This window comes from Drosophila pseudoobscura, chromosome 4, assembly GCF_009870125.1.
Source record: "Drosophila pseudoobscura strain MV-25-SWS-2005 chromosome 4, UCI_Dpse_MV25, whole genome shotgun sequence".
NCBI classification, from domain to species: domain Eukaryota; kingdom Metazoa; phylum Arthropoda; class Insecta; order Diptera; family Drosophilidae; genus Drosophila; species Drosophila pseudoobscura.
Genome location: NC_046681.1, coordinates 19,077,914 through 19,103,832, shown reverse-complemented (window position 1 = coordinate 19,103,832; position 25,919 = coordinate 19,077,914). Strand labels below are relative to the sequence as shown.

Here is a 25,919-nt window from a genome sequence, read left to right as displayed (position 1 = left end):
AACGACAATGAACAACTTCTCACTCCAGCAACAAACGCGAGACGGCGACTCTCTTTAGGCCTCTCAGACATCACGCCGATTGGCCAACTCCTAAGGCAGGGAGTGGCCTATCAGAGCGGTGTCTAAATCAGTGGAAAGAGAGACAGAGAGAGCCAGAAAGAGTGAGGGAGCAGGCAAGAGAGAGCTTACCACTGGGGCTACGGTTACAGGGCGGCCAGGTGGTGGCGCAGGTGAGGCGCAGGTGTCGGCGCTGCAATTTGGACCGATGCCTCCGCCTAATGGAAGAGTTGATTTTGAGTCAAATTAAATAACGCTACCTCTGGGACTGTTTAAATGTTTGTTGGGGTTTCTGATTACCAGAAGACAGGGGGATTACAATGGCAGAATGCAGATTGAGATGAGAATAGAAAGAGGGAAGATTGAAACGAAGAGCCGACGGGAAATGCAGCTAGAAAGAAATGGAGTTGTGGGTCTTTATAAGAGGAATGGATCTCTAGCAAATGAAAGGAAGGAGCCAAAGGTTGTGGTATACGTACAGAAGCCTAGGATACACTCTTTAGAAGAGATCTTCCTTTCTTTGCCCCGTACTTTCAGCACTAATTGAATATGCATTGCTAAATGACTGCCAACTGGTCGCACACTCTCCATACCAAGTAGGTGACACCTTAAAAACTATCCAGCCAACGATCGATCCATCGGTTTGGATCTTCAGGAGAACTCGTTTCGAGCATGCCTATCTTTGGGGGGCTCAGAACGTTGAGTTGAAGTGGATGCTGATGGTCTCTCTCGATGGGGATAGCGAATGCCAATCACGCGTCAATTGCAAAGGCGAATGGCCATATAGATACGATTGTACGATTGTCGTATACGATCTCCGATCGGAGAGATGGCGATGGAGATGGAGAAACGGCTGTCAATGTTCATGAGTTGATTTTGCAGCTGACAGGCGGGCGATCCTTATGCAGGAGGAGACCACAACAAGACCACCAATTCCCCCGAGTGACTAATGCGGAGAGTGGAGAATGGAGAACGCAGAGTGGAAAGAGGAGTACGAGACAAGTCCCCAAGTGCCCCAAGTCGAGGGCAATCTCCGCTTATCTGAATGTTTCTGTTTTCTATGGTTTTACGACCGCTATCCATCGGGCTATATCGTACACCCTGGAGCTGTGATAAAGCCATTAACAATTTATTAGTGTGCTCGTACATTGGCCGTGATTTGGGAGTTATGGGAGTCATGTGACTCACGTGCGGGTGAGGGTGCGGGTGGGTCGGTCGTCACGGGTCTGCTGGATGGATGGATGGGTGGCCCTGAGTTACTGACATCTGTGGAGGGATCTGTGTCTGTCTACCTACTATGTTGGGGCCAGTACTCGCACTCGTACTCGCACTTATCAGACTCCAATTCAATTAAGCGAACAATCAATTATGATTTGTCACGCGAGCACCCAAAAATAGTCCGAGGTTCCGTTCCTCTTCTTATCACATGACGCGGGCCTCTCGTTTCATGTTTGACATTTCTTAATTATTGATTCAATGTTTTCGCTACCTTTTGAAGATTGAAACATGTGTTCCGCAAGGGCCGTGACTACGAAACGGAAATGAAATTAATTGGAAATGTGCGTAAAGTAGAGAAATTCCTCGAAGGAGTGAGGTCACTGCCACGCAGCGCAGGTCCATGGAATTTCCCAGCGGTATCTACGGGTTTATCTATTTGAATTCGTAAGCCCAGTCTACTTTGTACACAAAAAATCGATTACAAAATCTGTGATCTAGTAGGGCTCAATCTAAGGCCCGCAACGTCAGACCCTTGGAAACTCCACTCAGTAGTGCTTGCCTCACTTCTAGTTGTAAAGTCAACGTGTTCATTTCGAGGTCGAAATATTATAGAAAAATCAAATCAAATATATTCCCGAACTTTCCCAATTTTCTTCGCTACTTTGTAAAATGTTTCGCCATTGTGTGCGCGGCGCTTTGCGCGGAAATCGCAATTTCCTTCGCTTGTACTCGAAGGACGTGCGCTTCGGTAATGAGGCGCGTTCGATGATGATCCGAGGCGTGGATCTGCTGGCGGATGCCGTGGCCGTGACCATGGGCCCCAAGGGACGCAGCGTGATCGTGGAGCGCCCCTGGACCTCGCCGAAGATCACCAAGGACGGCTATACGGTGGCCCGTGCGATTGCGCTGAAGGACCAGCACATGAACATGGGCGCCCGGCTGGTGCAGGATGTGGCCGACAACACCAACAAAGCGGCCGGGGATGGCACCACCACTGCCACAGTGCTGGCCAGGGCCATCGTCAAGGCGGGGTTCCAGCAGTTCTCCAAAGGTGGAAATCCTCTGGAGGTCCGAGCAGGCGTGCTGATGGCCGTGGAGGCCGTGAAGGAGCAGCTCAAGCAGATGTCACGACCGGTGGAGACGCGTCAGGAGATCGAGCAGGTGGCCACCATCTCGGCGAATGGCGACGCTGAGATCGGGCGCCTGATCGCTGAGGCCACGGACCGCGTGGGACCCAAGGGAACGATCACCGTGAAGGAGGGCAAGCGCCTCAAAGACGAGCTGGATGTCATCCAGGGACTGCGCTTCGAGACTGGCTACCTGTCGCCCTTCTTCGTGAACACCCCCAAGGGCAAGGTGGAGTTCGCCAACGCCCTGGTGCTGATCTGTCTCAAGAAGATCACCTCGCTCTCGCAGATCCTCAGGGGTCTAGAGCAGTCGCTGCGCAAGCGCCGACCCCTCATCATCATCGCCGAGGACATCAGCGGAGAGGCCATGAACGCCCTTGTTCTCAACAAAATCAAGCTGGATCTCCAGATCTGTGCCGTGAAGTCCCCGAGCTACGGCAACCAGCGCAAAGAGCTGCTCGGGGACATCGCAGCCGCCACGGGGGCCACAATCTTCGGAGATGACGTCAACTTCCTTAAGATCGAGGACGCCAAGCTGGAGGATATGGGCGAGGTGGGCGAGGCCATCATCACCAAAGACAGTACCATGCTGCTCCATGGAAAGGCGCGTCCCGAGATGCTCAAGATGCGCATCGAGCAGATCCAAGACGAGCTCCAGGACCCGAAGACCAAGGCCGAACAGTCCGATCGTGTACGTCAGCGCCTCTCAGCCCTGACCAAGGGCGTGGCCGTGCTCCATATCGGCGGCAGCAGCGAGGTGGAGGTCAGCGAAAAGAAGGACCGCGTCACCGACGCCCTCAACGCTACGCGAGCGGCCATCGAGGAGGGGATTGTGCCCGGCGGCGGCACCGCCTTCCTCCGCTGTATTCCCCATCTGGAGGGACTGAAGCCGGCGAACACGGACCACCAGAAGGGAATCGATATCGTCTGCCAGGCCCTGCGCATGCCCAGCTTCACCATTGCCCATAATGCCGGAGTGGATGCCGGCACGGTGGTGGCCCAGGTGTTGAACGGCACCGGGGACTACGGCTACGATGCCATGCAGAATGAGTACGGATCGCTGTTGGAGAAGGGCATCATCGATCCCACCAAAGTGCTGCGCACAGCCATCTCGGACGCCGCCGGTGTGGCCTCACTTTTGGGCACCACCGAGGTGGTCATCACCGACGTCCGAAACTCAGATCTGCTCGCCAAACTCGCCGGATCCGGAGGAATGGGAGGCATGGACGATATGGGCGGAATGTCCGAAATGGATGCATTGTCTGCTCTCAGCGGAATGGGTGGCATGGGAGGTATGCCTGGAATGGATGGCATGGCCGGACTCGGAGACATGGGCGGCGATGGTGGTTCCTCGACAAGTGCTGCCGAGATGAACGAAATGGTCAAGAGCATGCCCGGCATGGAGAACGTCGAGGTGCAGGACATCGATGCCAGCATGATGCAGTAGTCCCCCCAACGATTCTATCCCCCAAAGCCCCATCAAAATTACACCACACCGTCATTAGATTGTATACAGTGTTACGTTCAAATGTTTGCCAATATTCCCAACATTCGAAATATATAAATTGTGAATAGTGGAGCCCAGCCCTGAAATGGAGATCTCAAAGGGCTCCTGCCCTACTCTTTTGGTCCGCGACTGACGGGTACACGCCGTGACCCACTGAACCGCGTTTGTAATGCTATCAATAATTAAGTGCCACTGCCACCTCGAACGGACAGCGTCCGCTGAGGAGAGTAGACCCTGGACTCCGTATTGGGGCGGGGAGCCAGCAGCAAGAAGACCAGAGCACGGACCAGAGCATGGGCCAACGAATTCTTAATAAGCGGCGGCTGCTGCATAAATTTGCTGCCCAAAAACAAACATTCCAACAGAATTGGTCTGTCCTGTGGTCTTTTTTGGGCAACTAACGAAGGCAATGATACTCTATGGAACAGGATTAGGTATAAAATCGTATATAGAAAGTACATGTGGTTGATTTTTTTAAGAAAGGAGCACGCTAGAACATACTGAAAGTAACAGAAAAGCTAATACGATTCCCTTGAGTTTCAAATTCTCACTTCGATTAGTTAACGTTAGCTTTTTGAAGATTGCAAGCCGTGTTTCTGATCCAATAAATGAGGAAGTATTATAGGGAGATCCGCTACAATCCCACTACTGATCGCCTTCCTAGGCAATTCCGATTTGGAGTTATCAAATCCTTCCCTGAGAGGACAATCGCACAATCAATTCCTTATGGCAATCTCCAACCAGACTATTCACTTCTGAATCCCTCAAAGGAGTGTCCTTTCCCAAGTCCTTTCTTACAACAAACTTGAGCTGATAGCTATCATACCCCTGTGTGCGGTGGAGTCTGCCGACTGGCTTCGACTCTGGCAGTGCGTAGCACACGCAATGCAAAAATCTTGTTGCAAGCTGTAACAAGTGGAGGGGGCATGGGCATGGGCATGGAAGGAGGCAGAGACAGACACTCCTGGCTGGGGCATGCAACATGTGCAAATGCGCATGCGTAATTATTGAAACAAGTTAATTACTGCGAAGGTGCAGGTTCGAGTGTTTGCGGATGCGAATGCGAATACGAATACGAATGCGGGTGCGGGACACCAGAATCGACAGAATGGACAGAATGGACAGAATGGACAGAATCGACTAATATATGCAAGGCAGCGCATTCCAAACTTGGCTGAATCGCAGACTCGCAGATCCTTTTAAGGCCTGGCCAAGGCTTGGCACAGGCCAGGCCAGACCCGTTCACAGGTCCACAGACTATGTTCCTGCAGCTGCAGCTCCGTGATCAAAGTGTGAAATGACTTGTTGCTGTGTGATACCTGAATACAAATTGCTTGATGCCTGCGATCGCAGCCAAAAACGGTCGCGAGATCTCTCCCGCTCTCTATCGACCGATCGATGGCCTTAATTAAGTTGTTCCTGGGATTCCCAGGAACCTTTCTTTCCCGCTAAGCAGGCGCTCTATAAAGCCCAGACCCCCGATGACAAATAGCTAATGAAATTATCGCTAAATCAACGATCTCTGGAATCCCCACCACTCCACCTCTACCTCCGACTTTTGCTTAATTAAAAAGCTTGTGTTTGAGGTGATAGCGACATGACTGTGATTAGGTCGTGGCTTACGCTCACCTGAATGGGGTTTCCACTCCACACCCCTCCATTCCCCTGCGAGAGATTATCGCTCCCAAAAGATATCGGGCCACCAAAACGGACGTCAATCATATTCAATTATAATCAATTTGTCCGTCGTTTTACGCTAGAAATAAATAAATAAGTGAGCAACAATTAGATGACCTCGTTTTGGATTTGATTTGACATGTTAAATGGGTCTGAACGCAGATGTCTCTGTACCCAAAACCCTCCCCACCCCTGGAGCTGCTGTCGGTTTCATTTGAAGATGTCCCAGAATGTAATACCGAATGTTGTTACTTCTTGAAGATAAGAATCGAATGGAGGGAGATCCTCTATGATACGATACATGTGAGAGGTGGCTCGTCGGCGGAGGCTCAGATAAGAAACGGATGGATGGGGGAGAGAGAGGGGGCCAGAGGCCTCCCTCCTAGCACGCGTCGTCTGGGCTCCCCCCGTAGATGGCAATCAAAGCCTCCAATGTCTCCCGATCTCCAATTAGCTAATAGAAAAACCCCCAAGAAAGAGCTCCGCGCCATGGGTTGCCTTTGTTAGGGCCAACTAATTATGAGAGGCCATCGATTAATAATAAAAGGAGTCGGTCGCCATGGTAGTTCCACTTTATTTGCATTTTTAATTCGTGCCTTAATTAAATATTCATCTCTCTCTCGCTCTCTGTGCATCTCTCACGCTGTGTCACTTTTATGGCACTTGATTTATTCGAATATATCTGATTAATTGGAGCCGACGCGACGTGGGGAGAAAGTACGCTACGATCCAGAGAGAGACAGAGAGAGAGAGAAAGAATCTCTTTCTGTCATTAGGGCTCGTTAAGGGCGAGACCTCTGAAGAGTGCGTCGCGTCCTATATTCCCATTTGCTACGGTTTATTTTTACGCTTGAAACGCATAATTTAATAACCCTCCTCACCTTGTGGCAAGCGGTATGAGGTTGAGGTATGAGGCATGCGGCATGCGGCATGCCGCCTGCAGCATGCGGTTTGGGGCATGGGCCATATGAGCGCTGGCCCGTTCCGAAGACAAATGGGTTTATTATAAGTATGATGGCTGGAAAAATTTATGCGCGCTATTAAATTGTTTATTAAACGACCGCACCAAGCCACCAAGCCACCATGCCACAAATGGCGAAAAATAAATCGCTTTTCACTTTACAAAATTTAATTCCCATCCACCGTTCCCGCCGTTGTCTTAGCAGCTCTTCTCCCACCGAATCTACATCTCACATCCCCCATCCCCCATCCCCATCCCCGAAAGAAGGAGCTACCGCTGCTGCTACTCGGGCTGTTGATGAACCCATTTGTCAACGTCACCTTCCCGCCTTCCCACAGTCCCGGAGATGAACGGGAAAAGCGGAACGGGAACGGGACGCAAAGATCTCTCCGCTGTCCACTCCTCCTTTGGGGGCAGTGGTGCCCTCGAACCTCAAGCCATCTACTTAATTACCAATATATGTATGTTGTTGGCAAGTAGCCCCTGCTGCATAATTGCATTGGCCCGCTCCACCTCCATAGCAGGTCCCTTAAGTGGGTACAGTGGGGATTGACAGGAGAGGACAGTTTTCCCGAGAGGACATGTCATAAGGGATTCTAACCATAAGTACGAATTGCATACCCCTTTCAGGATTACGATGGAGCACAGTAGAGATGATTCACGAGAAATGATAAGGAATAAATAAATTTAAAATTGTGCAAAAATCAGTAATAAGATATATACATTACTGTGGGTCCAAAGACGGTTTGTTTGAGTTAGGGACTGTTTAATTCGTATAACTCACACCCTTAACTCGACTTAAGACTTGTATTAACATACCAGTAGAAAATACTATTTTATATACCGAATATTTTCTGTTTTGTATATTATCTTCCATGGACAGATTTCCGTCTAGCTGTCAATATATTTACCATCCATAGTTCTCTTCCATAGTTCTGAGTTCCTTGTTCTACCATAGGGACTGCGGACTGTACCTTGAGAGACTTCTGCGACCACCAAGCACGAGTACCAGCGAAACGGAAGCCGAGCTTAGCGCGAAATTTAATTTAAGTTGCAGGGCTCCCGAGAAGGTTTTTGCAACTCATAAATGACGAGGCAATGCCACACCCCTCCCACCCCCCAGGCCCACTGTTCTCCTGACTGCCCCGCTGACGGACTGACGGACTGACGGACTGATGGACTGATGGACTGACGTACTGACTGACAGGCCACGTATGAAATTTACATTCATTAGCTCGTTATCAATCTTTATGCCCCTCGTCCAGCCACACAGAGCACCCGGCTCCCGGAACGCGTCTCTCTCTTTGGACTTGCAACTAATTACAAAAAGTAATTATTGCTGAACTCTGGTTAATGCTGCAACGGCGCCACAAAGAGCGGGAGACCGTGGACAGGGGGCAACGGCAACATCAGCGAGTGGCATGGTGATTTCTGCAATGGCCGCGTGAAATCAATAAATTAAATATGCAAACTGGATATCGATTTGCGGAGGAAGGAACAGAAGAAGAAGGATCCGGTGGCGGCGGTGGTGGTGGTGGTGGTGCAATCCTAGATTAACGAGCCTCATGGGCGTGGCAAAGTGTGCGGAAGCCAGGCAGCAGCAGCAAACGCAGTCAGAGGGAAGGAAGGAAGGAATAGGATAGGCAGAGGGACCCGGACTCTGGCCGGCACTCAACATCATTTACAAGTCAATAAAATCAATTTGGGCAACCGAAGAACAAACAAACTGCCGACAGGGCAGCATTGCCGACACACAATGAAGGATACTCGTATCAGCATTAGGGCCAACACATGCCCCGCCACTGACCCAAGGCCCAAGACCCCAGGCCGCAGACCAATTATAATTCTAACGATAGTCCCCCGGAACAGAAGGCCAGAAGCCGGCCTCTAATTAATCAATTATATAAAAACAGAACTAATGCGATGATCGGAAAAGAAATGAGAGGAAAGGAGAAACAGAGAGTAAAAGAAAAGGAAACCCACACACGGGAACACCTAAAGGGATGATCGAGGATTCTGTTTCCCCCAACATCGACATCTGCTTGTGGCCGCCTGAAAGATAACACCGGACCGCACACTGAACAATCATTCTGAGACCTAACCCGTTCGAAGTCGCGGTTCAAAGGGAGATAAACCGAAGACGATGACGTAGAAGCGATGACTGTATTACGATCGGAGTCACCTTTTCGATAGTAGAAGCGATGACTGCGATGAAGATAGGAATCAGCTAGCTTTAAGGGGTACATGAAAGTTGAATGATTCAATATTTGCCACCTTACTGGTAGAAACTCTGTCTCACTCTCTCTCTTTGAAAGGATTATCGAAGCTAGATTAGATTGAAAATAGCTCAATTATAACCTACACTATAGAATTTAAAGAAATAATTAATTTTTGTTGTGAAATAAAATATCAATGAACATATTTGGTTCGTTAAACCTTAATACAAGTTTAAGAAGTCCAAAATATATAATAGAAATCATATTTCAATAGATAATAGACTATATGGTTGAACTAATATTCGGGTTCCATTTTCAATAGAAACGTTGACTTTGGGGATACAAAAAAACATTGAATGATGGCATTTCTTAACTTTCTAATATTCGAGGTTATCGTGTTGTATGAAACGACATAAGGATTATTTATAGAATATAGAATATAGGTAGAAAAATGAACAAGATTAAGTGGAATATTCGACACAAAAATTACACCTTTGATGGGATTATAAATGACGGGACAGTACACACTGTCAAAGAAATGGGGTTCCTATTTACATATGTATGTATAAATATTTGTGTGTCGGGATCATCACCGGGGTCAACTAATGGAAGAAATTCAAACTACAAGCTAAAGGGAAACTGATGATATTCACGATCTCCTTTTGATAGGCTTGGTAAACCATAATGAAGATACAATCATGGAATAAAACTATACTAAATTGGAGGACGATATTTTCCAATTTTCCAGAGACAATACGAACCTACGAACTTATCAGGGAGATCTACAACATTTTAAAAGGTAAACTTCGTTTTTGTACAAAAATATTATTATTGCTTATCGGAATCCCGGAATCTTTCCAAACATCCATTTAGTCATCGATTTGTACTTAAATTGCAATTCTTTTTTGTAAACAATTTTCTGTCGGTGGTATTGGCATGCGTATAATTTTAGGAAATTTCTGTGTTCAGGCAAGGGAGATATCAATTGGTGGGGGGAAGTAGCCTCGGACTCGGACTCGGACTCGCACTCGTACTCGTAATTATATTTAATTCCACTCGAATCAAAATATGAAAGATAAATTTTAATAATTTTAATTGATGCGCATTAAACTCAAATTATCTGAAACATGAATTTTTGCTAAATTCAACAAAACGTTGGCAATAAAAACGAAAACCGGCAACCAAATTGTGAAGAGGGGGTCCCGAGGGGGAGTTGCTGAAGAACAATTAAGACTCCAGTCGGTACACGCACTAATTACCAAAGCATTTCACCGAAAAGGGGGTAAGGGGGAGGGGATGTACAGTATATAGTGGGCTTTGAGCGGCATTTTCCACAATTAGATTTACGAACAAATGAAATTACTTGGCTTTCGTTTTAATTGCAGCCTGCTTATTGGCCAGAAATGAACACATATTTTGTACATATACTATGTAAAGGTACATTCATACATATATATCATAATCGACTAACCAACGCAGCCAAGCAGAAGGGGCCTTATCGTTGGCTGGAAATCTGGCGATTTTGGGTTGCATAAACCAGTTAATAACGCGCTTCCGCCCAAGTCAATTTGTGCCCTGGCCTACACGAAAATTGAGTGAAAATGCAACCGCCGACGCAATGAAAGCAAGACAAATCGTCGTATCAAATTACCAAATAATGATCCATGGGGTGGGAGAGAGAGTAGAGGCAGAGTCGGCCAAGGAAATGCCTGCCCGGTACCTGGTACACGGCCAGCCATCAGGGGGGAAAGGGGGGGATATCAGCCATCAGCAGTCGGTGGTGGTGGCAGAGCAGGCAGCCATCCAGCGACAGTTTTGTTGGGTGATTATGTCACACGCCCTGCCCCGGACTCACTCGCTCACTGACTGACGGAACCGCAGCCATTTGTAATTGAATTAATGCCTGGGATACAGAGCTTGCTTGGGATACTGCCACGTATTTGTTGGTTGTACTATTTATGGTCCGACGGGTGGGGATGGGTGGGGTGGGGCGGGGCCTTATCGGCGACATTTCATCGCGCGACTCCAGTAACCCTAACTAATCGCACGTAATTAAATATAATTTGGTATCGTTTACAGTTGCGTTTTCGTTTGCTTCACCAATTTCCCCCCCACCACGGCCCCTTGGAACCTCGGATTGGGAGGGAAAACTATGTCGAGACGGAGATTATTTCAGGGCATAATTGGAGAAGTCATTGCAGGGCAGAGTGGAGTAGAGTGAAAATGGAGTCGAAACTAAAATTAGAGTCGGTTTGTGGAGGGAGAAGTATATATTTCCATGAAACTACTTTCGTCCGTCCCTCCTTGATAGGAATAAAGCTTTTAAGAAAGAGAAGACTAATTCCATTTCAAAAGTATACAAAATATCGCAAGGGAAATCCACTCTCATCGAAATAATAAGATTCACTAAAAGGGTTTTCAATCCCTAACAGGAGATTTGTTTATCACTCTTCTGCGTATACATTCTTATAGAAAAAAAACTCTACTCTCCGAAAAGAAGATCTTAGAAATCAGTCCTTAGTTGTTTTGATCCACAAGTTGAATCCTTCACTCAAATAAAAAATAGCTAAATCCTAAGAAAACTGATCAAAAGAGATGAAACAGCTTGTATTCACGTTTAACTGGATAAAAAGATAACTATAGGTGAAGGAATAAATATATATATGTATGTACATATATATATTTTATATATTTTGAAATTCACCTTCAACGAAAGGAGGCGATCTCGTTTCAAGAGAACAGACATAGGAGAGCCTAGGAGCTGCCAATACCAATACCTATGCCCCTCTCCCGTTCCTCTCAGGCATGGACACATGGGTAAATGCTTATATCTGAGCTGCATAATGGCTATAATGAATAAGACACCTCCGGACAGCAGATAGGGCCTGTCCAAACAGACCTTCAGCCACTTGGCTGCAATTTGTTTGCCATCGGCAACACACACACACACACACAGAGAGAGACACACAACGAGAAAGGTGGAAAAAAGAAAACGCGCGGAGCTGGAATAAAAATAAAATTATTTAATTGCGCAATTAAGTGCACATTTGTAACGTTTTGCGCGACATCTGTCCCATGTGCAGGAGTAGATCCGAGCGACCAGAGACAGCAACAGAAACAGAGTCCCAGAGTCCGAGGCGAAGTCGGGACCGGAAATTCAATTGTTGAGATAATAATTACATTAGGACGTGCGCGCATGCGCGACTCTCTCTGTCTCTGGATCGTCTCCGCCATGTGGAATGGCCAAGAGTGGACTCGAGAGCGATTCCCGAGCGGAGTCGCTTCCAAAACGAGTGCACACCTTGCGCGACGAGCTGATTGACACGGCCACATGGGGACGAGATATACCATAGAGACCTCTGCGCCTGTCCATTGAACCCATCGGCCAAATGGTCACTGGTCGCCGGTCGCCGGTCGCTGGTCGCTGGCCGCTCTTTTGTTTGCATTTCGCCTGTAAATGAAGCGTGAAATTAGCTGCAGTGCAGCCAGTCGCAACTCGATCGGAGGAGGATCGTCTCCAACCCTGACTATGACTCTGACTCTGACGCTGACTCTGACTCTGACTCTGAATCCAGATCCGACTGTGAGTGCATCTGCGACTGCGCGACTGTGGCGTCGCATTGTTTGCTTCTTTTTAAGGCCCGACAATGGGATAATATGGCAATATAATGGCAACACCAAACTATTTGTATGCAATTGCCATTAACACTTTATTTATTGCCTGGCGGTACGAGCAAATTGGGCGACTCCAGCAGAGACCAAAGAGTGGCAAGGAGGCAGGGGCAGGGGCATGGGGAATGAGGCGGAGACCGAGACAGCTTCCACTGGAAAATGCTGCAAGTGGAGAAGTGGCCGGAATGAAGCCGTCGATGTATAAGGCCAGGTTATATCAGGCCTAATGAAGTAGTTATCAAGGAATGGAATCTGTTAGGACTGAACGAAAATGGCCAAGACCGGATAGGTTCTGTAATAGAAGGGGGGGCTCTCGAGGGGATTGGTCTATAAGAGTGGGAAACTCTACAAATGGAATTCCTTAGGTGGAAATGCCTTTCATAAAATATGGTTAATAGATATTTATCAGTTAATCTAATAACAGTGATATAGGAAAGGGATAAATTAAATATCGGAATATTATAGTTTCAAACAAAAGATAACATTCAATTGAGATAGAAAACGAACCTTCGAGTATAAGTAACATCCTGTAATATGCATGCAATCGCAATTTATTGAAAATAGTAATGAGTTATCGCTATCGATTTTTATATCGATTAAAACTTGCAATTTTTTAAAGATTTGATAAAGTTTGAACAGATTACGATGATTTTTAATGGCTTTAAATTATGTTAGGAATAGAATAGAATAAGAATAGATTCGAAGGCGTATAAATAGTTTTAGATATACGTAAAATACGGAGTATGGGTAGTAGAAAATTTGTTAAATGTTGAAACACCTCTAAATTAAATTCATATATTATAAGAATCCCTTGCCATTACCTTGGAACCTCTATTACAAACCCTTTGCGCCCGTGACTCAACTCAGGGGCCTCATCTGTCATTCGCCCTTTAACTCTTTGTTTCTATGACCCTTTCAAATGGCCAGTGCATTTCCCATTACCATCCTGACACCCCAGGCAGACCCTATTCCTATCCCTCGATGTTTACGTGGGTAAACAAGGCAATAATCTACGACTACGTACGACTCCGGCAATCATCCAATAAAGCCAACAAAGTCATTAACGAGGCCCTTAACACTACTAACAAACGGTTTATATGGTCCGAGGAGAATGCTCTCTCTCTCCCTCACTGGCTGTGGCGCTGCCCCTCATCCCTTCCAACCTCTCTCTCCACCTTCCGCCTGTGCCACAACCTCCCTCTCCCCTTCCTGCCTGTGCCACAACCTCTCTCTCTCTATACCTCCCTCCCTGCCGCTTCTATCTCTTCGGATGTGTACATATGTGGATTCCAATGCCATGGTTAAATTATTTAATTTATGAGCCGCAACATCGGGAAACGAAACGCATCTATGGAAACGCAGAAGAGTTAACCCACGGCGGAGGGGCAAATAAATTTCCATTTTGCTAATCAAATTTATTGCACTTTGTGCCGAGGCTTATTCAATTACACTCCACCAAGAGGGAAAGAGAGGTAGGGAGTCCGAATGATGGACAGAGAGAGCGAGAGAGAGAGAGTCGGAAACACATACCAAGAAAAAAAGAAAAGAGAAGCCGCTCGCTTGGCGGGAGAGCAGACGCCGCCGCCATTACTGCGCTCCGTTCGGGGCGACGCCTCCCATAGGCTGCCGCCGCCACTCGCTCTGGCCCTCCCGCTCGCACTTACAGCCAAGGGGGCGGAGCACCTGCTGCCGCAACACCTGTGACGATCGATCGCAGCCGTCGATCGCATAGCTGCCTCTCGCTCCCACTCACAATAAGCAGAGCAGGGCAGAGCAGAGGCTATAAACAACACGGGAGAGAGGCAGCAGCAGCCGACTCAGCCGCAGCAACAACTCCAACCGGTTGTGGCACCTGGGGAACGGAACGAACCCACCTGAGTTTTCACCGGCGCGGCAGTGGCTCTTACTGTAGTTCGCTTGCGGCACTGACGGAGCCCGGTCATCGTCTTTCGTGTTCGCGCTCTCGGTTCCGTTCCGACATATCATTCGTGGCTGTCTGGTTCTCCGTTCTCCTCCCGTTGTTTGTGTTGCACAGTGACGTGTGGTGGAGTGTGTGTTGGTGTCTTTGGAGGTGTTAACCACTCGCAGATAATAGATCCACAGAGTAGTGTTGTATTGTGTTCTCCGGCGCAGGCACAGCCCCCAGATCCGACAGAACTCCAAGCCAAAGACTGATTGACGGAGTGCGGAAAGACCGTCGGCAAGTGCTCTCCGATTGTTGAAGTGAACGGGAAGTTCTGATACCGATAATACCAGGCGAAACAGAAGTAAATAGGAAGATATAGGAGCTCTACAAGGAAGATATAACACTGCTATAGGCCACCACTGAAATATACGAAAATAAGGTAAGGTTCTGAGAGCTAAAAGTTGGAAGAAACTCTAACAAGTCTCTAACAGGATAAGCTAAAATTATCCTCTTTCAACAGACCATCTATAGTTTTGAGAATCGATTCTTTTCATATTCTGTAGATAGAATAAATCGATAGATAAAACCTTTCCTAATTTTAGAAGTCGCAGAACACGTGCCGCGACACTATAATTACCCGTTAGTCTTTATTCCTCTATAGAGATGCATAGATATAGAAATATATGAGTGATTCTAAAGGAAAAGAAGGAGGATAAAGTTATAAATGGGAACTATAAACACTTCCATGTGTAACTTAAGTAAAAGAAACTCGTAAAGAACCCATTACTTCAGTCCATCTTGTCCAGATTTTATGTCTCGAATCTATATCCAGAAATAATATGAATGATTCCATCAAAAAACAGATAGATAGTGAATGCTAGGACGGGAACTTTTTATTAATAAGAAACCAAACACAAAACATAGATTTTTGTATTCCATTCACACCATTCCTTATCCATTACCATTATCGATAGATAATATGATAAAGTATCTAGTTTAAAGATCTATAGATAGGATTTGGATAGGTCCAAAGTGTTTCTGCAGCTTTCTGTACAAGTTACTAAAAAAAACCATCATGGAAACCCATAAGAGACGATCAAAATGGAATAAAATCGCATGGGTGATACCCCAAATCGGACAACTTCCGCTTGCATTACCTTCCCACTCCAAACTCCCACCAAACCTCTTCAATCTACAATCTGCCCAATTGCAAGACCTCCCCCACATTCTTTCCCCCTCCCAATTTGTATCACTTTTGTGGCTATCAATCCCATGCAAAGATACGATCCCAGCTCGGACTTAACCTACTTCTCAGCATGATTGACAAATATTACAAGTATAACCCATATATATTTTATAATTTCATAATTCCCCCGACCAATCTACCAATCTACCAATCAACCAATCAGTAAACGAAAGGAAAGGCTGAATTAAAAGTAAAACGTAAAATTAAATATCATTAAATTTGATTAATTCCCCACCTGGACACATCCTATCTCGCCTCGTATCATATCAATCCGAATCATATCATCGCTGTAGACCATCCCGAGCGACCAATAGAGACGGAATTTGATTAGCCACAAAAAGGGGAGGGGGCTCTACGAGCTCTATGGGCTCTGTGCCCCCCAAAGTAGAAGACTTTGCTTGAGCTCCTGCTGATAGCTCGATAAGTTTATCGCTGATTGGGTTTAATTAAACACCATTAAAGAGTACAAATTGTCAGCGGCACAGGCTGTGCCAATAAATCACGTTTTGTCTGGCTGATGTTTTCAGCCCCCCAGTGGGTGCTTGTATGCCCGTGTTTTCCTACAAAATAAATGAAATTAACCGGGCCCCCGGCTATCGGACTGAGATAATCGTGTCAAAAGCCCTGACCACTTCACTTTGGACGTGGACGAGGGCCTTGCGCACCTCGATAGACAGATAGATATGTGCACCATGACTCTGCGTCCGACTCCGTGCAGCAGATAAGCCCTGACTTCCATCCATCCCAGAGAAGGCGAGGTCTCCGGCTCCTTGTGATAATCGAATTGGCCAGCACTTGGCCCCAGCGATTGATTTAATTAATAATAATGCCCATGTGACTTGTCAGCAGCAATTCGAACGCAAATTGTGACGCAAATAGCCAGGCTATCTCCGGGGTAGCATCTGCCCCCGTAGACAGTGTTGGGAGGAGGGAGATCTCCTCGCCTCCGATAAGATTGTGGTCCTCCTTCTGAGGCAGAGGCAAAATTAAAATATGTTTCCCCCAAAAAAGAGAAGCACCTGGATGGCAGGTTCAATTCAATTACGGCAACATACAATTAAAACTTGTTGCCAGATACATACTATAGATAGCGTGCTCATATCTTATAGATACAACCGAATTTTTGGCAGCTATCAGAACACGAACACACGTTCTGATTGCTCGTCGATTGTTCGACAACTCCCAATTGGAGGGAGGCGGCGGGCGCTGCCTTTTGATGGAGGTCTGATTGAGCAACACCCCCAAGAAGAGACTCTGCTCGATCTGTTTGTGGCTCTGTGGCTAAGATGGCGCCAAGTCTGCTGCGGAGGATTCATTGAGATGTGCTTCATTAATTCCAATTCCCATCCTGGGATCCCATCCCATCCCATCCCTCTCTCCTTTCGCTAAATGGAACATGCAAACATGAGAAATCAACGTCGTCGTCGGACACATCTCCAAATTGCTCTGCCTCGGATTCGCTTATCAAACCGTACAAGACAATGACAAAGGGCAGAGGTAGGCCAGGCAGAGGCAGACCATCCAGACAGACAGACAGATGGAGATGGAGTTGGAGACGACGGCGTCGAGCAACAGTTGTCCGAGCAACAGATCAGAGATCCCTCCCCTCGATCCACGCCACGATCCTCCAGTGCAGCCTGCTGCTGCTGTTTCTGCTGTTGTGTTTTTAACATGCATTTTATGAGTAATTGGCCCCGCATCAACATCACCAACATCCAACATCAGCCACAGCATCGCCATCAACAACCGCATCAACAACAAGCAGAGCCACAGCCACAGCCACAGCCAGAGCCACGGCTTGAAAGTGGGCTACGCGTCTGGCTGGGGACCTGCAACCTGGGACCTGAGTCACAACTTGAACCTGCGACTACCTTGGGGGCTACCGTCCCAGCAATCTACTCCATTAGGGTGGCCAAACCAGATGGAATGGGAAAGAGGAAATCGAACAGGGAATACCCTAGAAAGACCCTCGTTCTTTGCGGGACAAAGACCTCTACTGAAGATCTAACACCATTTCAAGCGATAAAGAGGATACTGAAAAAATATAGAATACTTTGAATAGAGAGACTTTAGAAGAGACACATCAGACACGACATCACTAGAGGAATATCTTAAGGATGTATCTAAAAAGGTTTTGTTCTGTCTTCAAATCGCACACATTGACGAAAACAAAAGATAACTTCTCGAAGATCCAATATTGTATAAGAAAGATAGATAGTTAGCCCTACTCGAAGTTCGCTTCACTTCCAATATCTCCTGCCAAACATAGCCCTTGATTATGAAGTGAAAGCTATCAACATCTGTTTACCAAAGGGTTCCCAGCTCTGTGCCACCGCTGATCACCTGACCATCCCATCTGTTGGCTATCTAGGGTAGGGTTAGGGTAGCCCTCAGGTCGAAGTGTCTTTCGGCCGATTGGCCAGTAAATTGAATTAAGATTGCCCCCAAGAACAACAAATGAGGCGGCAGGCAGCTTCGACACAGGATATGAATAAACTAATTATAATTGGGAGTGTGTGCATTAGAGGCAGAGGCCCATAAGGTACAACGCACAGAAGAACAACAGCAACAGCTACAACAACCAGACGATGATGATGACGGGAGGCGCCTGGGCCAACAACAAGAATGCTGCCTTATCGCACCTGGTCCAAAGACGGCGCCAAGAAACAAACAACGAAACAACAAAACAACGAAAGAGGGAACTCAGGTGCAGAGGCTTACGCTTACCACAGCCATAGCCACAGCCACATCCTCGGATTCGGATTCGGCTGCAACTCCAGCTCCAGCTCCAGCTGCCTCGTCGTGGTATCAATTTTATGTATTTTTGGGTGACTCAGAAGAGCTCGACGAAAATTAATAATTGACTTTATCAACTGAAACTATTAGGGAAGAGAGTTTCTAAAGAGTGTCTCAGTGGAATGATCGGTGTAGAGGTGTTCAGGGCTTAGTAGAGGCAATCCATCAAGCGACCACACACTCGGCTGGGGATCGTGCATCGGGAGTGGAGCAGCCCGTCTCGTATCACCGAGAACGAATGAGCTTTCGCCTTGGGGCTCAGCCACCCAAAATGTTTGCCATTATCATGGCGGGTGTAGTATGGTGGGGAAATTACAATGCCGATCATCAAAGTGTGACTAAAGTGGTTTAGCCTAATGTAAACCCATAAATAAACAGCCCCAGATACAGAGACGCGACTGCAGACGAGACTGGAGGACTGGGGAGACTCGGGAGTCTCGGTAGACACGAGACGGAGACGGAGACGCATTAACAAAATGCCAGAAAAGAGCTTCTGTTTGCTGTTCTACCTGGTCCGAAGCAGCAGTCGAAGCGGCAGCACTCGTCCTGGGGTCCGTCCGTTGTGGCTTTTAATGAAATATGCCAGCACACGGGCCCGACGAAGAAGCTAAAAACACAAAAGTGCAACCATAAAAACGACACCAGGCCTGAAGGAGAGACCAGTCTGTGTGGAGTTGAGTCGAGTCGAGTTGAGTTGTGGAAAGAGTAGCCCGCAAAGGCAGAAACATTGATGCTTATCGAGATGACAGAAGTGACGACAACAGTGATTTACCTGTGGAAGTACACTTGTCTTGTATTATGAATTAATTTCTTAATTTTCCATATGTTCCATGTCTTAGGAAAACCCACACAGAGCCTACAATGTTGTGTGCTCTTAAATATTTCCCCGAGACACTAATGGAGCTTATCTTTAAACGGAACAAGCAACCGGCAAACAAGTTCCAGTTCCAGATGGGGAATGGGTCTGGGTCTGGGTCTGGTTCTGGCTCTGGCTCTGGCTGTGGCGCTTTGCCCGATTAGCATCCAGGGACTAAACAGAGAACTTCGACTCTCTGATGTTGTGTCAAAATGTTAGGCACGAACTCGCCCCCGCCTGGATACACTCCTCTGTCTCGTCCACTTGGAGCCTCTTCCTGGTGTCCGATCCGGACCGCTTCTGCTGCACTATCTGCAATTGGGCAGAGCAAGTGCAGCGTTAACTTGATTAGTTGTTGTCCCCGGCACTGACTAAATGAAGCCATGAGCAGGTCTGCACAAAAAATAAGAAAAATAAGAAAACCTGACAGTTTCTCCAAGCGAACCGAATCGAGCGAGAGCTCTCTTGGCTTTGCCTTTTAATTACCCAACGAAACGTCAATCAGAGACAACAGCCATCACATCATCCTTCTGCAGCACTCTTTCCTCGAGCTCGAGCTCGGGGCCTGGGTCTCCTCTGATTGCTGCAAGGCAATAATAAAGTCGTAACGCGGATACAATTATAAGGCGGCTCTACAACAAAGCCAAACGGCACACATTCCCCGCATACCTTTCGGTAGTAGTAAGTCGTACTGCCACTGCCACAACCGCTGCTCCACTGCCACTGCAGCTACACAGTTCGCTATCCCATGCAATGAATTAATCAGTTTTACGGGTTTTATAAGGAAGGGAGGATGAGGAGGAGGTGCAAGTGGAGGTGGAGGTGCAGGTGGAGGAGGGACGCAGCAGACATAATTGCAATTCGTACAACTAATTTAATAATTTGCGGTCCACGGTCCGCAAGTCGCTCGCACAAATTAAGTTTGTCAGCTGTCAATGCGTGGAATTTGTGGACAGCATTCAAAAACTGACAGCGCAAATCATATCAGGAGTTATGAGTTATTAACTTGAACCCATCCAGCAATCAGACATCAGACATCAGAGGACAAGGTGCCTCAACAAGTTGATGGACCCTCGATATGTGTCTCCCCCTTCCGAGTGCTCCGAGTGCCCCCAAAGGGTTGTTGCTTGGTTGTTGCAACTTCATTCCGCAAAAGAATGCAACTAAATCAATCACAGCCACACTAATTTGCCATTTAACAAGGTATTTGGACAATTTTGATATATGTATTCAGCGGTTTCGAGCCACTGAAATGTCAACAGAAGCAGCGGCCATCAATCAAGCAGACTTTTGGGCATGGGACAGGGACTGCGACTGGAACCGGCTTCTGCCTCTCCGTCTACCTCTTGGCGAACGAGTTGCAGCTCCAACGGAAGGTTACACATCGGGTCTAACCATTTAGTTGTCATTAAAGGCCCTCGTATATTAATTAGCAAAACATGAAATTACCAAAACTTCAACTCTGACGTGGAGTTCAGGGCAGAACGAGGAGAGCTAACCAACTGCTGCTGGCACCTGATATTAATTTGATCTGATAGAAGCGACATGGACACGGACCTGAACCTGCTTCTGCTTCTGCTTCTGCTGCTGCTGCTCGAACTCGAACCCAAAGTGGAGCTGTAGCTGCTGTTGAGTTGATGATGATGAAAATGAAGTTGCCGCCCAATTTAATTAAAATTCCAAACGATCTGCACATGAAAGCTGCCATCAGCCATCAGCAGCCCATAGCCGGGGCCCGGCTGAAAAATAAACCCAACTCAGCGAGTCAGCTGAAACGTGTTGATGGAAGAGATCAGCTGACGGACAGAGCCCAGTCTGTGGTGTGGTCATCGATTTGCATTGGTCTGTGATGAGACCACAAGCTGCAGTGGGACACAGTTCAGACACCGGGCCATGACCATAAGGCACGCTCCCGAACCGCAACACTTGGCCAAGGAGAATTTGTTGCTAGAACCAAACAGCTTTGGGAATTGCAGAATATGCACAACACTATTTGAAGAAGTTTTCTTTCGAAAATATGGTTAAATATGGTCAAAATCAAGTATAGCAGATCGCCTTTTATATCCGACTATAGGTAAATGCATATAAGAGACAGAAGCTAACCTATCCCTCCCCCATATAGTGCATATATACATATGTATATCTTGCCTACCATACATTCTTATAGCCACAATGATGAAAATAAGTTTCCATTCTTACCTGACTCTCCTGCTGCGCACATGAACCGTCTCTCTTCCAGTGTGTCTTAACAGTTCATGTCCGGCATTCACTCCCATCTAGTGAGAATCGTTCTCTTAAAAGTATAGCCCCTTTCTTGTTACCTAAACTGTTTTTTATAGAGAAATCATTGGCCATCCAGTCTAAAACTGCACTCTTCTGCTTTTGACGAGGATCGTATAGAAATCGCATTTCATAAGCCGAACACTGCCCCATACCCTATTATCCCCCATTCAACCACACTCAATTCTTTTTTGTTGGACAGTGTAATACTGTAACCGCAGCTCTAACCTCGGAGGCCCAGTCCCGATCCGATCCGTTCCGTTCCGTTCCGACTTGGTCATGGCTGCACTCGCTCGCAGTCGAGTCGATGGCAGAAATTACAGAAATTGGCATAATAAAGTGCACGATAATTGCACGTTTAGCGTTTATTGAATTACGAGCTTCTAATGCGCGACTATAACCCCTAAACCCGTCTATAATCTGTACTCACCCCCGCTCCTCCGATTTTCATTGCAGCTGCCTTTGGAGGGATACTGGAGTACTGGAGTTCTGGTGCGCCTTGGTGGATTATGGGCATATCGGAGGAGATCAAGCTGGAGGAACTACCGCAAGAAGCCAAATTGGGGCACCCGGATGGCGTTGTGGTCGATCGTGGCTCGGTCCTCGTCTCCTCGGCGTCGGCGGCAACGGCCGGGGCCTCGCTAACGGTTTCGGTTTCTGGAGGCGCACCCAGCGGCGCCAGCGGGGGCACCAACAGCCCCATCTCGGACGCCAACAGCGACTGCGAGGCGGACGAGTATGCCCCGAAGCGGAAGCAGCGTCGCTATCGGACAACCTTCACCAGCTTTCAGCTGGAGGAGCTCGAAAAGGCCTTCTCACGCACCCATTACCCCGATGTGTTTACGAGGTGAGTAACGTAAGAGTGAGAACCAAAACAACAACAACAACAAGAACAAGTATACATATAATATGACAAAAGATAAGAGGGCCGAGGGCCGAATGAAAATGGCCCCAAACTTTCGAGAGGAGAGAAATGAAATTTGCATAAATCGCTCATCGAGACATCAGCGCGACGCGACAAAAGGGAGAGACGCTCCTTGGTTTTACGACTCGGGTGATAATAATACTTATGACGACCCCCCCGAGTGGATGGATCTTCCATCTATCTTATTTGGAGCAACATTTGAATGGGCTTTTACGGGTTCGATTCGATTACAAATCACCAAAGATCAGGCATCATCTCTCATAGGTCCGAATCGATGACCCTCTCCGGAGTTCAATTAGCATGCAGAAACCTCTCGAGAATTTAGTCTCGTTCTCCGGCTGAAAGACAGCCAAAGTAATTGCCATAAATTAAAACTCAGTCAGCTCCCAGTCCGAGCCCCAAAGTGAACTGCTAATTGAGACCGCACGATGCCCAAGCAAAGCACTACAACAAAAATGTTACAGAAAAGCTCACCAAGTCAATAGCAGCAACAATTAGATCAACTTTTTGCCCGCTTGTAACTGCACTTCTCAATTCAATTCATTAAGGCCGCTTGTTGCTTGATTTGAATGCCCGGCAATTAATTAAGCAAATAAATCAAATCAGATTTAATTTGTGTTTACGCTGCAATTAGCACTTATGTAGGTGTATTCGCGCGAGAGTCACAGAAAGAGACGCGATAGAGGTCGAGCTTAGAGAGAGGCTCACGTAAGTGAGCGCTTTGAGAAGCGCATAGAAGGGCTTTCTTCGCTCTGTCGAAAGCTTCCAGATTCACTTTGACAGAGAGGAGGAGAGAGACAGAGAGAGCTTTCTGAAATAAGATATGCAAAGTCCGGTGATAAACGCGATTAGAGAGACATTCTAAACGAGGTTAACTCTACAGAAAATAAAAAGCTTTCAATTCCTAACCATTTCAATTGATTATAATCCATATCCTCTCTCTATTTACCACTAAACCTCTGGTTTTTCATCTTAATTTTTTACAGAGAAGAGCTGGCGATGAAAATTGGCTTAACCGAGGCGCGCATTCAGGTAAGGCCCCCAGAGAGCTATGTTAAGGAGATTTGCGGTTGATTCGCGTGCCCCACGTGCAGCCGACAATGTAGTAAAATTGAAAAATAATGGAGCATGTCGTCCCTAATGAAATCGACTCGAAGATAGACGCTCTGAGAGGCATCCAGGGGAGAGCAGAACAGCAGAAGATGGGGAGAAATGTGCATTCAATTTTGGTTTAGTGCCAGTCATTACAATCCCCGGCGCTTCTTGTTTTTAATTATTGCCCCATGCTAAACAACATTATTTGCTTAACCGAACATCCATTTCTCCCAGGACTACATACAGTCCATTCTCTGTTCCGAGTGCGAGTCCCAGTCCGACTTTGAGTGCAATCAGCCACCGTTCTTGTCCCTGGGATCGACATCGACCCCCATATTCAGATTGTTATGTTAAAAACTAATTAAAGGGGCGTTTTCAATAACAACGCCCATTAATTGGATGAGGAGTCTTCCGTGCAATGCAGGAGGATGCTGCGGATACCGATACAGTAGCCTGCCAGCCACACATAATTCATGGCCTTCTCTCCTTCCTTTCTCGTCTTGTTGCAGGTCTGGTTCCAGAATCGTCGCGCCAAGTGGCGCAAGCAGGAGAAGGTGGGTCCACAGTCGCATCCCTACAATCCCTACCTGCCCAGCGGCGCCGCCAGCATGCAAACGGTGGTGGGGGCCGCCCTGCCGCCCAATCCCTTCACCCATCTGGGTTTCCAACTTCGCAAGCCCTTCGATGCCCAACACGCGGCGAATCTGGCCGCCTTCCGCTACCCGCATCTCTCGGCAGCGCCCATGATCCCCTCCGGCTACTTCAATCAGTTCCAGCGGTGAGTAGCCCCGGAGAATCCCCAAGAGAACTAGCTCCTTTAACCCATGATTCTCCCTCATTTTAGAGCTCCTCCTCATATGCTTCCCCCAGGCATGGCCGGGATGTACTCGCCCTCCAGCTCCTTCCAGTCGCTCTTGGCCAACATGACGGCTGTGCCGCGGGGCCCGCACCTGCCGCCAATGGGTGGAAAGCCCATGCTGGTAGGGTCCCCAGACCTACACTCGCCCAACCACCTGCTGGCCTCGCCGCCCACCTCGCCCGCGTCTGGAGCCTCGCAGCACCAGCACCAGCACCAGCCTCCGCCACAGCCGCCGCCCCCACACGTCCAGCCCTCGCAGCTGTCGCCCCAGCAGCTGGTGGGGATTGCCCTCACCCACCAGGCGCCCTGCGGCTCGCCCACACAGACGGCACCCGTGGCCCTGACCCTGGCACACTCGCCGCAGCGCCAAATGCCGCCGGCCCCGCTTCCGCCGCCCCGATCATCCACGCCGCCCGAGGACCGACGCACTTCCTCCATTGCCGCGCTGCGCCTTAAGGCACGTGAGCACGAACTGAAGCTGGAGCTCCTGCGACAGAATGGTCATGGCAACGATGTCGTCAGCTAGCTGGGGGTGTGCCCCAAGCTCCTGCTGAATATGCTGGAGATCCCAAATCCAAGTGCAAAACATTTGCTGGTTCACTTTAGTCGTAAGCGAATAAGTTATTTCATTGTTTGTACAAGTATTTAACACGGAATTTTCAAATAAATTCACAAAATAAATTGAAGAATGAAAAAGAACACAACTAAGGAATACATAGGCTGTCCTAAAGAAAAATTGGAGAAACTAATAACAGGTGTTCACTGAGACGAAATAATATTCAAATGTGGATTATATGTAGTTTCTACATTTAAAATAAAACATTTTGAAACTCATTCACCTTTCACTGTTGCGGCTATATTTATACAAGATCTTTATATACAAGTTTCTCTATCGATGAATCAGGGACACTATCTAGTAGATGATTTTGTAAAGGAGCATCAATTCTCTTTCAGGATTCCAGCATTCTAGAGACCTTCCATTGTAAACAGGCTTCTATGACCACAGCTTTCCCTCTCAAAGACACCACATTATTAGTTATAGACAATGCTATCAGTCGCCTCCTCGTTTTCTTTGTATTCTTTTGGTAATTCCCACAAATTACCCATAAGCCGAGGCCTAATAGCATCTCCCTCCCCCCTCGTAACCCTCCTAATATGCGTAACAACACCTACTTAGGGCTAGAGGAGAGTCGAACACTGAATCACAGCCAGTCCGACCAGATCTTGGGAGTACGAATACGAGTCGAGTCCGAGTCCGAGTCGGATCTGCCATTAATCAGTTGTATTCCCATAAATCAGAGAAGAGAATGGGATTGGGATGGGAGCCATGAAGAGAGGCATGATCAAAAACAAGAGAATCATCATGATCAGGGGAGGGTGCTACAAATATAAATTTATGAATAAATTAGAAACAAATTAAATATGTTAATGATTCGAAGTCGAAGTTCGAACAACAATGATCGCTCGATCTGCGATCGGGAGAGCGGGAACTTCGAACATTGGAGATCTCCAATCGGCAGA

At 47.3% G+C, this 25,919-nt stretch overlaps 2 protein-coding genes and 1 long non-coding RNA gene across 3 annotated transcripts in view; 2 read left to right on the top strand and 1 right to left on the bottom strand.

Annotated features, from left to right (window-relative positions):
• Positions 1-1,828: 1,828 nt before the first annotated feature.
• On the top strand, positions 1,829-3,995 carry Hsp60B (Heat shock protein 60B). Its single transcript, XM_002132516.3, has one exon. It carries the CDS (start codon positions 1,945-1,947, stop codon positions 3,847-3,849), a length of 1,905 nt encoding a protein of 634 aa, XP_002132552.2. The 5' UTR covers positions 1,829-1,944; the 3' UTR covers positions 3,850-3,995.
• A 1,577-nt stretch (positions 3,996-5,572) lies between these two features.
• The window catches only part of LOC117184069 (uncharacterized), a 41,106-nt gene continuing 20,759 nt past the window's right edge, over positions 5,573-25,919 (bottom strand). Inside the window, exon 3 of the long non-coding RNA XR_004469251.1 lies at positions 5,573-5,665. This is a non-coding gene — a long non-coding RNA (uncharacterized lncRNA). The remainder of the gene's footprint in view (positions 5,666-25,919) is intronic.
• On the top strand, positions 14,240-25,082 carry al (aristaless related homeobox). Its single transcript, XM_001356408.4, has 5 exons — positions 14,240-14,780; positions 21,976-22,366; positions 23,431-23,476; positions 24,049-24,317; positions 24,384-25,082. The coding sequence occupies exons 2-5, from the start codon at positions 22,029-22,031 to the stop codon at positions 24,922-24,924; spliced, it is 1,194 nt and encodes a 397-aa protein (XP_001356444.2). The 5' UTR covers positions 14,240-14,780; positions 21,976-22,028; the 3' UTR covers positions 24,925-25,082.

Excerpts from the sequence above, each read along its gene's own strand:
- Hsp60B (XM_002132516.3), top strand. The coding sequence starts at position 1,945 with ATGTTTCGCCATTGTGTGCGCGGCGCTTTGCGCGGAAATCGCAATTTC.
- al (XM_001356408.4), top strand. The coding sequence starts at position 22,029 with ATGGGCATATCGGAGGAGATCAAGCTGGAGGAACTACCGCAAGAAGCC. Across the intron at positions 22,367-23,430 it reads TACCCCGATGTGTTTACGAG|AGAAGAGCTGGCGATGAAAA; the intron begins GTGAGTAACGTA and ends AATTTTTTACAG. Across the intron at positions 24,318-24,383 it reads TACTTCAATCAGTTCCAGCG|AGCTCCTCCTCATATGCTTC; the intron begins GTGAGTAGCCCC and ends CCCTCATTTTAG.